The 15,192-nt window shown below is 37.3% G+C and overlaps 2 protein-coding genes across 4 annotated transcripts in view; both read left to right on the forward strand.

Moving 5' to 3' along the window:
* Positions 1–8,928, forward strand: part of LOC121381906 (zinc metalloproteinase-disintegrin-like stejnihagin-B) — a 36,114-nt gene extending 27,186 nt beyond the window's left edge. The window contains exons 18-19 of one of the 3 annotated variants that reach the window (XM_041511311.1): positions 1,118–2,173; positions 4,918–8,928. In XM_041511311.1, coding sequence (XP_041367245.1) covers positions 1,118–2,173; positions 4,918–5,105 — 1,244 coding nt within the window. In that variant the 3' untranslated portion in view covers positions 5,106–8,928. The remainder of the gene's footprint in view (positions 1–1,117; positions 2,174–4,917) is intronic. The other 2 variants (XM_041511312.1, XM_041511313.1) reach the window with 2 other exon arrangements.
* The window catches only part of LOC121381743, a 308,435-nt gene that overhangs the window by 178,486 nt on the left and 114,757 nt on the right, over positions 1–15,192 (forward strand). The gene's annotated exons all lie outside the window — the stretch shown is intronic.

Below are 15,192 nucleotides of genomic sequence, written 5' to 3' on the forward strand. Positions count from 1 at the left end.
TAGTGGATAAGAGGAGATAATGAATCATGGAGATGTAAAACCTTGCTATTTTGGAATACCTTGAGAGCACACAATTAAACTCTTATCGTTATGAAATACATTTGTCACTACAAGACAAAAGGGTATGTTAAATCAGTGGATACGGATGTCCAGCAGAGAGAACTCAAAACAATGAATGTTTAAAAGATAGAATATTGATAACACTGAGGAACAGTGCCGTGACGTATATGCACAGTAGTGTTAAATTAGAAAATTTACTCAGTTAGCATACCTTACTTAACGTCTTTAGCTAGATTAGCAATTCTAAATCGATTAATACTTTTTTATCTTTTACTAGCAAGTTTTCTGTCTGTATAGTATAATAGTGTAGTTTTAAGTCATGTATATACATGATGCAATTGAAAGATAAAATGTTTTTTGTTTTTTTTCACACTTTAAACTTTGAAAACAATACAACATACATGTATGTAACAATGGATGTATGTCATTAAACAATTTTAATTTTTAACTTTTAATCCCACCTTTCAAGTGCACTTTTAAATACCCCTTTCAAGTGCACCTTTAATTACCCCTTTCAAGTGCACCTTTAATTACCCCTTTCAAGTGCACCTTTAATTACCCCTTTCACCTGCACCTTTAATTACCCCTTTCAACTGCACCTTTAATTACCCCCCTTTCAACTGCACCTTTTGCACCCTGTACTTTCTTTTGACCAGTAGACTAGACTTTAACAAAGTAATTAACGTTTTACAATTACTTTCAAGTTATACAATATTAGATTTGTAAATAAATGCATTATAATTGTATTATTATGTCGTTAAACAAAACAAACTTTATAATTGTATTAAAATACGTGTTTGTAATTACTATAACGTTTTAGTATTCTGTAATGATTTTTGTACGTTTTCTATCTTTCTTAATAATAATAATAATAATAATAATAATAATAAAAAACGATTGAATGATATAAATAATTATTTGATGCTACTATTATTTAAAGATATACCTTTTCATAAAACCAATTATTTTAAAACAACACAGATAAAAATAAATATATAATACTGCATAACATTTTATATGACAGTAGGTTTTAGTGCCAAACGTTTTGTCTATGTAGGTTGTGATTATGGGGATAAAGCATATCCCTGCATTGTTGCCAACTGTGGCTACCGCTACACGGATGGGTCACTTTATGACACCAACTGCTGTGCCACGTGCAACAACTCGACAACAACCACCGAGTCTACATCAACTACAGGTGTGTCTACAACACCCTCTACTACAGTTGAAGCTACAACTACAACACCAGCTACAACAACAATCACTAAATCACCACACATATCTACTACAACCTCTAGAACTACGACCACAACCACCCCGCAACCAAGCACGTCAACACCACCGTGTGTTGACAGAACAGTGTTTCAACCGTGCAGTGTTTCGTTTTGTGGCTACAGATTCAGTGATGGCACAGTCTATGATACGTACTGCTGTGCCACGTGTACATCTAAAACAGCATCATCTACCACAACAACGACATCCACCACAACAACACCTCCAACCACCACCACTACAATACCAACCACCACTACAACGCCAATCACTACTACCACACCAACCACTACAACATCAGTAACCATCACATCAATACCAACCACCACTACAACATCAACTACCACTACTACAACGCTACCAACCACCACTACAACGCCAATCACTACTACTACTACTTCAACAACACCAACCACCACCATTACGACAACAACACCAACCACCACTACTACTACAACAACACCACCAACCACCACCACCACCACTACTACTACTACTACTACAAAACCAATCACTACAACAACAACGACCACCAACATCCCTACCTCCACCACTACGTTTAGATCAAAGCCATTTTCATCTTCAACTATAGAACTCAGAACAACTACAAAACCCTCCACCACCACCACCACCATAACTACTACAACAGAGAACACACGAGAAACCAGCAAAACAGCAGCAACAACAACAACCACAAAGACACCATGTTTCGATACTGGCAGTTTCAGTGGTGTAGACTGTTCCCAGTTTGTTGATAAAGAAGGCAAAGCCTCGTGTTACAACAGAACTGTGAAAGACGCATGCTGTGCCACGTGTGCAAGTGTTGCATTGTCGGTCAAAGGTAACATTGACACAGACTCCCAAGTTCAATATTTACCTGGCTTTGTTTTGTTGTCTAACACTTTTCGTTTCGTGTTCCTTGTAATTTCTAAAAATGTTTGTCGACTGATTTAGTTAGTTACCACCAATTTTATTTTGGCTAACACTGTGTTGTGTTGTTTTCAAGACTATAACATGGTTGTCAACTAACCTAGTGCGCTTTAGTTAGTTACGTATCCTGTGTTGTTAATTCGTGACATGGTTGTCGACTAATTTTATGTGATTTCGATAGTTGGATACTTTCATTTCAAGTTTAAATAACACCCTTTGTTATTATGTTTCATAACATCTATTACATGAACATCTTTTGTTGTGATTTAGTTGGATACTTTCAGTTCAAGTTTAAATAACACCCTTTGTTATTATGTTTCATAACATCTATTACATGAACATCTTTTGTTGTGATTTAGTTGGATACTTTCAGTTCAAGTTTAAATAACACCCTTTGTTATTATGTTTCATAACATCTATTACATAAACATCTTTTGTTGTGATTTGGTTAGCTACTTTCACTTTGGAGTTTGACTAACATCGTATATGTTGGGTTTCCCGAGTTCAAAATGTTTGTTTTGTTTAACAACGCCATTAGAGCACATTGATTTATTAATCATCGGCTACTGGACGTCAAACATTTGGTAATTGTGACATATAGTCGTAGAAAGGAAACCCGCTACATTTTTTCATAAGTAGCAAGGGATCTTTTATATACACCACCCCACAGACAGGATAGAACATACCACGGCTTTTGATATACCAGTCGTGGGACACTGGCTGGAACGAGAAATAGCCCAATGGGCCTACCGACGGGGGTCGATCCCAGCCCGACCGCGCATTAAGCGGACGCTTTACCACTGGGCAACGTTACGCCCCTCCCGAGTTCACTAACATGGTATTCAACTAATCTTATTCTGTGACTTAGTTACTTTCATTTTGACTTTGATGTTGACTTGTGTTTGCTCGTACCCGTACACTGACTGTCAACTAGTTGTATGTTGGTTTAGGTTGTTATTTAGACCTTTCAAAAAAGAAGAAGTTTTGTTATTTGTCAGTTCTCATCTGTATTTCAAAGCCTGAATGAGTTTTGTTTTCACCACTCAACTGAACTGTTAATAGCACTTTTTATTTATATATACATACTTATATAGTAATAACATATAGATGACATTACATTTTGTCTTCTATTAATTATATTCGTTGCTATACGTTTGTTTTCCTTTTATTGTGCCATTCTTTGGGACATTCTTTAACATAAAACTACACGTCTTATTACATCTTTAAAACTCTTTCACTTCAGTTGTAGTTGTTCATATATTCATTAATCCATTCTTCAATCAACTTTTAATTTACATTCGCCTCACCTAAATATAATATATACAGTTTGGAAGAATAACAGCCTTTAACCTAAGGGCAGCAAATAAATCTGTGTAAAACAAATGGGTGTGATTATATTAGGTTAGTATCGTGGTTTACGATGATGCTATATATACGCAAGATGGCACATTGGGGTGTCATCAGACAAGGTTAAAACAAATGAAGACAAAACATATTATATGTGTATCCGCCTTATGTAATAAGACATTGGGCATGATTTTAATATGGAACAAAAGAAACAAAATGGGTATGTGCCAAAAATTTAAAACATTTGAGATGATGAATTTCTGATTATTAGACATCAAAACGACTTGTAGAACCATGAATTGTTAAACGTTTTTAAAAAAGATAAAATATCACCCATTTCAAGAAAAAAAAAATAAAGTAAAAAACTGACACAAACAAAAACACAAAGACAAACAAACCCCCAAAAGAGAACAAAAACAATAAGAAAATCCTAAACAATCAACAATAAGAAAAATATCCTCACCTCAGATATCCAGACTCAGGTTAAGGGAATAAATTTGTCTCCTTATTAAAGACGATGGAGAACAGCCAAGCATAATACAATATAAAAAAACATAAGTGTTAAGAGTCTGTTACCACACTTCGTGTCTATACGTAGAATTCACTTCTGTTTGTAACCTAATCATCGATCTGACCAGTTTTCTTTTATTTGTGATTAATGTTAGATGCAACAGTTGTTAATAATTCTATTGTTATATAAATATGTTTTAGATTCATTGCAGGATAAAATGAAACTAACATCTCCCTCACAGTTCTTTACTGTTAAAATATGTTTTCAGTATACCAATGATGGCCTGGTTTTATGTTCATATATATGCGCGCGTGTGTATGTATGTGTGCGTGCTTGTGTGCGTGTGTGCATATGTTTGTGTTTAAGAACTGATCAGTTTGTCAATATAATTATATTTACTCTGCATGCACATTAAAGTATTATTTATATATTACATGGTGGGTGGGTTTGGACAAATGGGTTGTATGACATAGCTTTTTATTACACGATATGAACTGTATCCAAATGCATGTATTATATGTATATATGTGTATTTTTTATCAATATTTTATTATATGCATGATTGCATGCACATTACATTGCATAGTTATAGTTAATATATTGATCACAGTCTAAAAACGGATATGTTACGCTGTTTGAAGAATTTAATTATCTGTATACTATATTTAGAGCGCCAAATGCTAGCTGTTATTTCATTTAACAGGCTCACTAGTTACATAACACGATGATAGTCGTTTATCACAGATGTACATGTGTGTTTCTATGCATACTAAACACAACTGTGTATTTTTTAACAGGTTGTGAATATGGTGACCGAAATCCAAGTCTATGCTCCGCTGCCATTGTCCGTGGCAACGGTTGTCAAGGATTGACAACAATCTGTTGCAGTTCCTGTAAGAAGACGTCTGGCACTTCCGGTCTACAAGCCAGTCAGTTTATAGTATTTATAGTGCTACTAATGTCTGTATTTCATATAGCTAAATGAGTTTGTTATTTTTACTGGAATAGTACAACCTATTTGTAACATTAAATGTGTAGTGTTTGTGATACACGTCAATGGTTTGTGATATCCTGTAATACACAATTATCAACTGTGCTTAAGAAAGGTTTGTTTTTGGAACCGTGTGTATAAGTTATCTGTGATATCCAGAAGATTTGTGTGTGTGTTTTTAAGGTGAATAATGATCTAATGATGTTGAAACCATTGGCAGAAAAGGTAAAAATAGAACCTCCATTTTCTATTAAAGAAATTAATTTGATAGGTTCAAACTAATGAAACGTTTATGAAATAATATGGGATGGAATATTTTGGATATTAATCCTGAGGTGTTATTATAAACCAAAAGCGACAGTCAAAAATAGACCCTAACACCATATCCTGCCATCTAGACTATTAACAAAACCGAGAAAATGCTAACCAAGATTTTAATGTTGTACCACATAAATCTTTATATATATATATAATACATTTTTCGAGTGATCAATAATAAGATGTATAATATACAGTGTCATAATGTATGGTTAGTGTATTACTTGATTCATATTATGCAATACATTTTTCGAGTACTAGTAATTCATAATAAGATGTATAATATACAATTTCATAATTCAATGATTATTGTATTACTTGATTCATAATAAGCAATATCGACGGTGAATAAATCTATGCGTCTAAATCTAAGCCAGACTTCGTGAGTTGCAGATATGAGAACATGGTGTTCACTAGCAATATAAAAGACGCCTACCGTTTCTCTGTAATACGCACATCTTTCGTGCTAAAACTTAGAAATACTCTGATGATTCTCAGTTGGTGCTATATGAAACTATTTGCAATATAAAATTGTTTCGTGTATGCTCACAGTGAAACGATTTAGAAACGTACTGACTTTGTTTTACCTACTGGAACGATAAGACAGAAGAGAAGGTATCGTTTTCGATTGTTTTACAATTTTTTTGTAAACACAAATGTTGTCACCCAAGCGTCTTCCTTCGTAGTTCCAAAACACTAAACGAAAATGCATTTAAATACATTTGTTTTTTAAATGGCGGGGTTCTTTTTATGCTGCCATTTTCACGAATTTTTAGAACTACTATGGTTCGTATATGACAAAACTGTGATTAAGATATAGTTCGAAGAAACATGATACGCATGGTCGTATCGTTCTCAGAGTTTTCCATATAATTTAATTTCGTCCTAGGATACTAGGAATCGAACAGTGGTCCTAACATAAACACAATATTTTGTGTTTCCGGTGTTTTGATCATACGCTGGGACAAGAGTCCCACTAATGATTTGCACTAAACGAAAATGTGTGCCTAAAATTATGCTCAAAATATTAGATGTAAATATTTTATATTTTTTATATATATTTTGTTTTGTTCTCCGTTATATTGGTTGTATTGTTAAACACAGCATTTAACGCCAGCTGAGAAATGTATTTTTCATATATGTATACATAGACCTGAGTAATCTGCATTTGCCTTCGGCGGAGACAATCACAGTATGATAGTATTGGGGGATCAAGAACGAGGAATTGTTGTAACGTGACCCTATATCCGCTCAATGTTCAAACACGTCTAGTCCAGGTGCGAATTTTGACTAGTGATGGGTATTGCCAACATTTTTGTATTGGATATATTGCTATTCCGGAATCTGATTTGCGATACGTACCAAGATACTAGTATATATTGCGAAGACTTAATTCTCAATTATTATAATTTATAAAGTGCTCTAATTTCATGTACATTTTGTATAGCTTAATAAACTGACACACCAGCCAATCAAGATTCGTGCTGAACAAGTGAAGCTATTGTTTCCTTTTTAAAACTGGTAGTTTTTGTTCGGATATATAATATGTGCGACTAACACACGCACACAATATATAAGCCCAATACACCGGCACGCTAGGAAAATGTCGCTATATGTATTGTTCTAATTTAATATGGCTGTATACCTCTATACCGGTTATACCGCGCATCTCTAGATTTGACATCGTTAGATATCACACCTAGGTTATAATATACTCAACCCAATTTAGTAAGGACCAGTAGATATTTTAGCGTTTTGTGCTTTATATATGATACAAAATACATGTTGATTTTGGTTTTATAAAACATACATAACTTGCATTTTTACATGTATCACTTATAATTTACTTAAACAGTGTTCAGAAATCACCTGTGATCAAAACATAAAATAACTCCCAACCCCCCCCCCCCCCCAAAAAAAAAAACCCCGTCTAATGGCCTTTACTTAATTTTGTTGTGTATAGTATGCACTTAGATATTTATATAGGCTACAATAAGTTGATTGTCAGATTCTCTTATCCACCCACAACGTATGTTTTTTCTTCTTTTTTATTGCCCTTCTTCTTCTGCGTTCAAGCTATAGTTGATCACGCTTTAGCTTTGGAGTCCGGTTGTGGTGATAAAAAACGCTGCCTCCGTCAAGTCTTCTTTGGAACCATAAAGCTTGACAGCCAGTGTTGCTCTTTTTATTATTATTATCCATGTGGCCATATTCATTAAAGTCTTGCAATTATGCTACATTGTATCATACCATACAACACAAGATGAGTTGCAAGAACTACGCCAGATTGCAATATCATATTTTGTAACGCTGTCACATTATTTCGTTATGTGTACAATACCTGGCATCAGGCTGATTAGTTTGTTATGTGTACAATACCTGGCATCAGGCTGATTAGTTTGTTATGTGTACAATACCTGGCATCAGGCTGATTAGTTTGTTATGTGTACAATACCTGGCATCAGGCTGATTAGTTTGGTCTCACGTGTGATCCCTTTCAGTGCTTTGTCCACCCTGATATTAACGTGACTAAAAATAGTGGATAGTAAACGAGTTTATTATCAAATTTATATCCCGAGTTAAATTTCTTTTTTCGATATCTATAGATCTACATGTAGGACTATATAGAAACGATGTACACAAATTTAAACACAATTCTGAGTATTGCATTAACTTTGTATTGTATTCACAATTACTAGTCAGTTTAAAAACCAAAGTTTAGGTTGTTTGAAAAATCTGCAGTGAATTGCATTAAAATAACATTTATTACAAATTCAACAGCAAAAACGGATAGACGTATATGTAGACTCTTTAATCGAAGTCATCGTCTATAATTGCCAAATCGTGATGACGTCTTATTTGATACCCACAGAGTCATTGGTATAAAAGCGCTGACTCGTCAATTAATAGTGCACGTCATACCAATGCAGTGAGAGATTATGAGTTTTACTTTCTAGGTTATGAGTACACTATGGCGGTAATAAGAAACGGCAATTACCCAAACAGGTTTTTTGTTTCTTTCTTTAATGGTTGTTATGATTGATAACAGTCGTACACCCCTGAGGGGCCGAACTGTGCTACTTTCGAAACTTCAATCACTGATTATAATTATAATGGGACCTTTGAGTATGTTTTCCTTTGATCCAAATTTTGGATTTTTTGTTGGTACAGTCAGCATATTAAAATATACCTCCTCCCCCTACACATATTAGTTTAAAAATTAAGATGGACAGGAATCTGATAATTAATTTGCCATACGTGCTTTAATCCTCTGCAGGACAGAGTTTAATACATTAAAGGTGTTTGTACATACATGTATAATATACACAGCATGTTTTATTACAATAATGTACATTCTATGCAATAAATATATGTTTGCTATAATATGATTATTACTGAGCTGGTCTCAGTTAAATTGTTACGAAACTAATGTAAAGTATTGAATGACATATATCATTGACTCTACGTGTGTCAATGTTGAATAAACGATTTGACAAGATATTGTGTTAGTTGTTAGCTATGTGGCAATATTTATTCTCAGCATGTTCTGGGACGTGGTGTAAATCTGTGGAAGGCTGATTGAAAGCGTACAAGATGATGAAACAGTTTAATAACGAACATTCAGTGGGCTAGGGGCGGGACGTAACCCAGTGGTAAAGCACCTGCTTGATGCGCGGTCGGTTTGGGATCGATCCCCGTCGGTGGGTGCATTGGGCTATTTCTGGTTCTGGTATATCAAAAACCGTAGTATGTGCTATCCTGTCTGTGTGATGGTGCATATATAAGATCCCTTGTTACTAATGAAAACATGTAGAGGGTTTCGTCTCTAAGACTATATGTCAAATTTACCACATGTTTAACATCCAATAGCCGATGATTAATAAATCAATGTGCTCTAGTGGTGTCGTTACACAAAACAAACCTTCGTTCAGTGGGCTACTATTTTTTATTGGTATTAAGGATTTTTTGTTTATGAATCATCCTACGGCCTTTGTTAAACCCGTATTGTAGCACTGGCTGGAACAAGGAATAGCCCAATGGATTCACAGGTGAGGGCTTTACCACAGTGCTACCCCAACACCCCCACCCCGTCCCCCAGCCATCATCGGTGCAGTAGACTTAGTCTGGATTGTACATCTCGTCGGTATACAAATGTGGCACATATCAGACTGTCAAGGGTGTGTAAAGGGCGTAGTTCCGTACTTCTGTTGAAGATACAGCGGGTCATAGCATTGCCTCCACTTGATGGATCCTTGGGAGGGGGAGGGTAATTTTTGGTCCTAACCAGCGTTTTACGAACGATATAATAACGCTCCCTTACATCGGCTGTATTGTACTATTGTTACTGTGTTAATGAGCTAGGGCGCTCTAAGTGCCAATTTCCCTAATCTTCGGCTATTGGCCAATGATTAAATAATGTACTGAGGTACAAAGTTTCCATGTGGTTTTGTTCAAGTAATTATAATTAAATTTCCGTTACATTCATTACAATATAACGTCATCTCATTGGTCCAGACGTAGCAATGGGAATTTGTTCGTAAAAGTTACGTCAGGGAACGTCATATCTGATGACGTCATTTTATCTGGGCACGTTGTCGTACTGAGCGTTATTGTTTGTCGACTGTGACGGATCATGCTCTTATTTTCTTTTCGCCTGTGGCAATATTAATTGTTTTAGAGGGCCGTGTGCAGTCCCAATATGCACTTAGACTAGGTGGGCACTTTGTTACGTAATACCTCCGCGCGACGGTGGTCGAGCTGTTCCCAATACACACCCAGACTAGGTCCGGAGGCCATGTGGCCAGTAGTTACGTAATACCTCCGCGAGTTCTGTTTTACGACCTCGTTTCTCTAGCGATTGGCGACAGCTAGTCTGACCATCTAAGAAAAATATGCCGTCTTGGTCACTGTGGAAATATCACTTGTAGGTATTCGGGACCGCCTTGTACCCCAGGCGATATTCGGTTTTATAATAAATAGGTAGGATTTTAGATATATCGAGGAGAAACAAAAGGAAGGCTCCCAGGGAACGTTAGTCCGTTTGGACTTGGTAAATATATATTTTTCTGCTCTGTTGTATAACCTTGATGTGATTGATGTGACTTTAAATATTTTAATACTGTATTATACCAATATTATTTAGACAGTGTTTCCGGTAACTGACGAAGTAGACTGTAGGCTTCACTGTCTAAAATTATTAAAGCTTAACCAGTCATCCTAGAGGACCTAGGTAAACTGTAGGTTATTGTCTTTATTGTGATAGGTACCAGTATTAATTCTGTATTACAAGGTTACTGAATGAGTAGTTAAGGGTTAATTAAAAATTAACCAGTTAGGAATAGAGTTGTATTCCTTCATTACTTAAGCTCCCCTGACAGCGTTTCTCAATTATCACACGTGTGTGTGTGTATCACGGTGAAGTGATTAGAATAGTGTGTAAACTAGACACCTAGTGATTTACTAATTAAGTGATTAGTTCTGGGTTGTTATTATTATTGTTGTTGTTAACTAATTAACTGCGGCAAATATATTTGTCAGCTTAAGGTTAATACAGATTCCAAAGTGTATTGTGTTTTGTTGTGTTTTCTAGTGAACTAACGTGCTATATTATATATACTTTATATAAGATCTAATTCTGACATACCTAGAGCCGAGCCACTCGGGTATTGGACTGCCCGATACAGAGAGATCTATTAGATATACAGTTAGGAGAAATATTTGGATAATCGTGTTTTATTCAGTTACGGGTATTATAGGATCCCCGTGACAGGATTAAAAATTGGGGCGCTCGGCCCGGATCTGAAACGGGACATGCATATTTAAAAAAGTATTGTTTGTAAATGGGGGCTTTATAAATTATTTTTACAAATTAACCAGAAGTAGCAACGTTTGTTCACTAGAAAATTAATTAATAATAAGTGCGTCATATCTAAACATGGATAAGAATTTGCTGGATAGGCCTACGCTCAGTGTAGTGGAGATTAAGCGAGCACGTAAGGCCGAGTTAGTTGAAATCGCGAGTGAGCGGGAAATTGATTTAACATCAGCTAAAACATTAGGTGATATAAAGACAATTATTATCCAGGAAGTTTTTGGTGATAGGCCTGTTATGGAAGACAGTGAGATTGTTCCAGAGATAGAGATAAATGAGTTAAGCGTGGAACAACAATTAGCTTTTAAAAAACTTGAGTACGAAAGAGAAGAACGTGCATTAGATAGAGATAGAGATAGAGAAGAGAAAGAGAGAGAAAGAGAAGAACGTGCATTAGATAGAGAAGAGAGAGAGAGAGAGAGAGAGAGAGAGAGAGAGAGAGAGAGAGGGATAGAGAAAAAGAAGAGAGAGGTAGAGAGAGAGAGAGAGAGAGAGAGAGAGAGAGAGAGAGAGAGAGAATTCCAGTTAGATAAAATTAAAAGTAGAACATTAGTTAAAGTTGAATACTGAAGAAGTTAGACGAGCAGCAGGAAATGGGTTTAACATGTCGGAGGCTTATAGATCAGTGCCTGTATTTGACGACCAGGAGGTAGGTTGTTCTTCCAACGTTTTGAACGGGCCGCTAAGCAGCTAAATTGGCCGCAGTCTAAGTGGACATTGTTAGCCGTGTCTAAGTTTAAGGGGAAGGCTAGCGTAGCTTATAATTCAATGAGTGATGAGCGAGCAAGTCAGTACGACCTAGTTAAGGCGGCAGTGTTGAGGGCTTATGAATTACGACCTGAGGATTATCGTTTACGGTATAGCGAGTTGAGAAAAACGCAGGGTCAGTCTTATAGTGAGTTTGTGGCTAAGAAGGCAGGGATGTTTGATAAATGGGTAGTGTCTCATCAGGTAGAGTCATATACCGAGTTACGGGAGTTGTTGATCTTACAGGACATTAAAAATGGACTACCAGTTAGCTTACGTATTCATTTAGAGAATCGTGATATCAAAAAGAATAGAGGAGGCAGGCATAGTGGCAGATGACTACGTGTTAATACACAAAGCTCAGGCAGTACAGGGTAGCTCTATACAACAGGGTGATAAGAAGAAATTTCAGCCAGGTTTTTCCCGGGAAAGTAACTATCGGGGAGAGACATCTAGTTGGTCAGCTAGTCAGGCAAGGAATGCACCTGGTGGGCAAAGTAAGGATAAGCCTGCATTATCAGCCAATGCACGAACTTTTCGTCCACATTGCAGTTACTGTAAAAAGGATAACCATCTTGTCGGGGACTGTTTTAAAAGGAAACGCGATAATGTGCAAGTGGTCTGTTTAGTGAGGTCAGCTCCGTTAGCGAGAGAGTTAATGGTTAGTCCCATGGCAGAGAAGGTAAACCCGTATGTGTCCACTGGTATGGTTTGTGATGTGAAACAAGAGTTGTGTCCTAGGGCAATATCAATCTATAGAGATACAGGGTGTAACCTGTCGCTTATAACGTCAAAGTGTTTAGCTGGTATTGAAAATTCAGATACAGGACGTAGTTTGGCCGTAACCTCGGTTACTGGAGAAAATATGGTTGTCCGGTTACATAACGTTTTCTTGTGTTCGAAGTTTGTGACGGGACCAGTCGTTATGGGTGTTGTGAAGGACTTGCTTGTTGAAAACATAGGAGTTATGTTGGGTAACGATTTGACTAGTCAGTGTTGCCAGCCCCAAGATGACAAATTGTTAACTGAAGACAGCCCTTTACCCATAAAAGAGTGTGAGGTTGATGAGACTAGATATCCTGCGTGTGTAATGACTAGGGCTATGGCCAGAAAGGCAGCACGAGACCCAGAGAAAAATTGTGATTTGTCTGATACGTGTGTGAGCCATGAAATTGGAGTGGATGAGGTTATCAGTAAAATGGTAGATAAGTCAACTGAGGAACTAAATGTGGTGGAACCTGTTGACCTCCCGCAGAGGGGAAATGAACCAGTTGTGTTTGGTAGAGGGGACTTACCTTGTAATAGACAAGAGTTAATCCTAGAGCAGGAGGCTGATCCAAATTTGTTGGCAGCTTGCACTACATTGTTAACTGAGGGAGTATTAATGAATAAGAGAGTTAGAGATAGGAGGTTGCCGGCGACCGAACTAGCTAGGAAGCATCTGAGCTATGCTCAGAGCAAAATAAAATCAGTGTTTGATAGGAAGACTAGGAGTAGGGAATTTAAACCAGGGGATAAGGTGCTGCTGTACCTTCCCATTAAACGGGGTTCTGTGCAGAACAGGTATTTCGGGCCCTGCGTTGTGCTCAAACGGGATAATGAGACAGGGTATGTGATAAACACTCCTGATAAGGTTAGGAAAAGTAGGTAATGTCACATCAATTTGCTAAAAGGTTATTTTGACAGACTGCCGATAGTTCCAGTACTACCTGTCCAAATTGAGAGTCACTCAATTTCCTGTGATGACGTCAAGACTGCAGAGATCAAATTAACCAACAGCCAAATTCTAGCAGACTTGAACCCCCAGCGAGCAAAGTTGACTACGTTGAAACAAGACAATGTTTCCATTTGTCAGGACCTTCCAACGGTTACCAATACCTTAAGCCAGGATGTGCGCTTGGAACCCAACGCTACACCGATTCGACAGCATGCCTATCGGAGAAAACCTGGAAAACGTGCGATACTGAAAAAGAAGGAAACGAAGTTCCAGTGGTCAGATCAATGCGGAAGTCATTCAACCGTCTTAAGCAGATGCTCTCCTCGTCTCCCGTGATGGCAGCACCAGACTACCGAATGCCCTTCAAGCTAGCCGTGGATGCCAGTGACGTGGGAGCTGGAGCCGTGCTGTTCCAAGAAGACGAAAATGGACTGGACCATCCTGTAAGTTTCTTCTCCAAAAAGTTTGACAAACACCAGGTGAACTATTCCACTATAGAGAAGGAAGCTTTGGCCATGGTACAATCTCTGAAGCATTTTCAGATCTACGTGAAGTCGGCATTGCATCAAGTGGTGGTCTTTACTGATCATAATCCGCTTACTTTCATTTACAGAATGAAAGCCACCAACCAGAGAGTTTTGAGATGGAGTCTTCTTCTGCAGGAATTCCCAATTACCATTGAACATATTAAGGGCACATTCAATGTAATCGCTGATGCCCTGTCCCGAAGTTGAACGTTGTGATAATGTGTTGACGTTCTTGATTTCTGTTTTGTTTTTATATATTTTATTGTATACCAGGGACTCAGAGATTCAGTGTGATTACTGGTAGTCACCTTATTACTATGTGTTATAAATGCCCGGATGCGTCGGTTAAGGCACATTTTGTTTTAATGTAGTATATATCCCTATTCCTAGAGTAGAGGAAATATCCTTTTTGAGGTGGGGGTGTGTGACGGAACATGCTCTTATTTTCGTTTCGCCTGTGGCGATATTAATTGTTTTAGAGGGCCGTGTGCAGTCCCAATATGCACTTAGACTAGGTGGGCTCTTTGTTACGTAATACCTCCGCGCGACGGTGGTCGAGCTGTTCCCAATACACACCCAGACCAGACATGTGGCCAGTAGTTACGTAATACCTCCGCGAGTTCTGTTTTACTACCTTGTTTTTCTAGCGATTGGCAACAGCTAGTCTGACCTTCTAAGAAAAATATTCCGTCTTGGTCACTGTGGAAATATCACTTGTAGGTATTCGGGACCGCCTTGTAACCCCAGGTGATATTGAGATTTATAATAAATAGCTAGGATTTTAGATATATCGAGGAGAAATAAAATGAAGGCTCCCAGGGAACGTTAGTCCGTTTGGACTTGGTAAATATATATTTTTCTGCTCTGTTGTATAACCTTGACGTGATTGATGTGATTTTA

The sequence above is a fragment of the Gigantopelta aegis genome, chromosome 9 (genome assembly GCF_016097555.1).
Source record: "Gigantopelta aegis isolate Gae_Host chromosome 9, Gae_host_genome, whole genome shotgun sequence".
Lineage (NCBI taxonomy): Eukaryota > Metazoa > Mollusca > Gastropoda > Neomphalida > Peltospiridae > Gigantopelta > Gigantopelta aegis.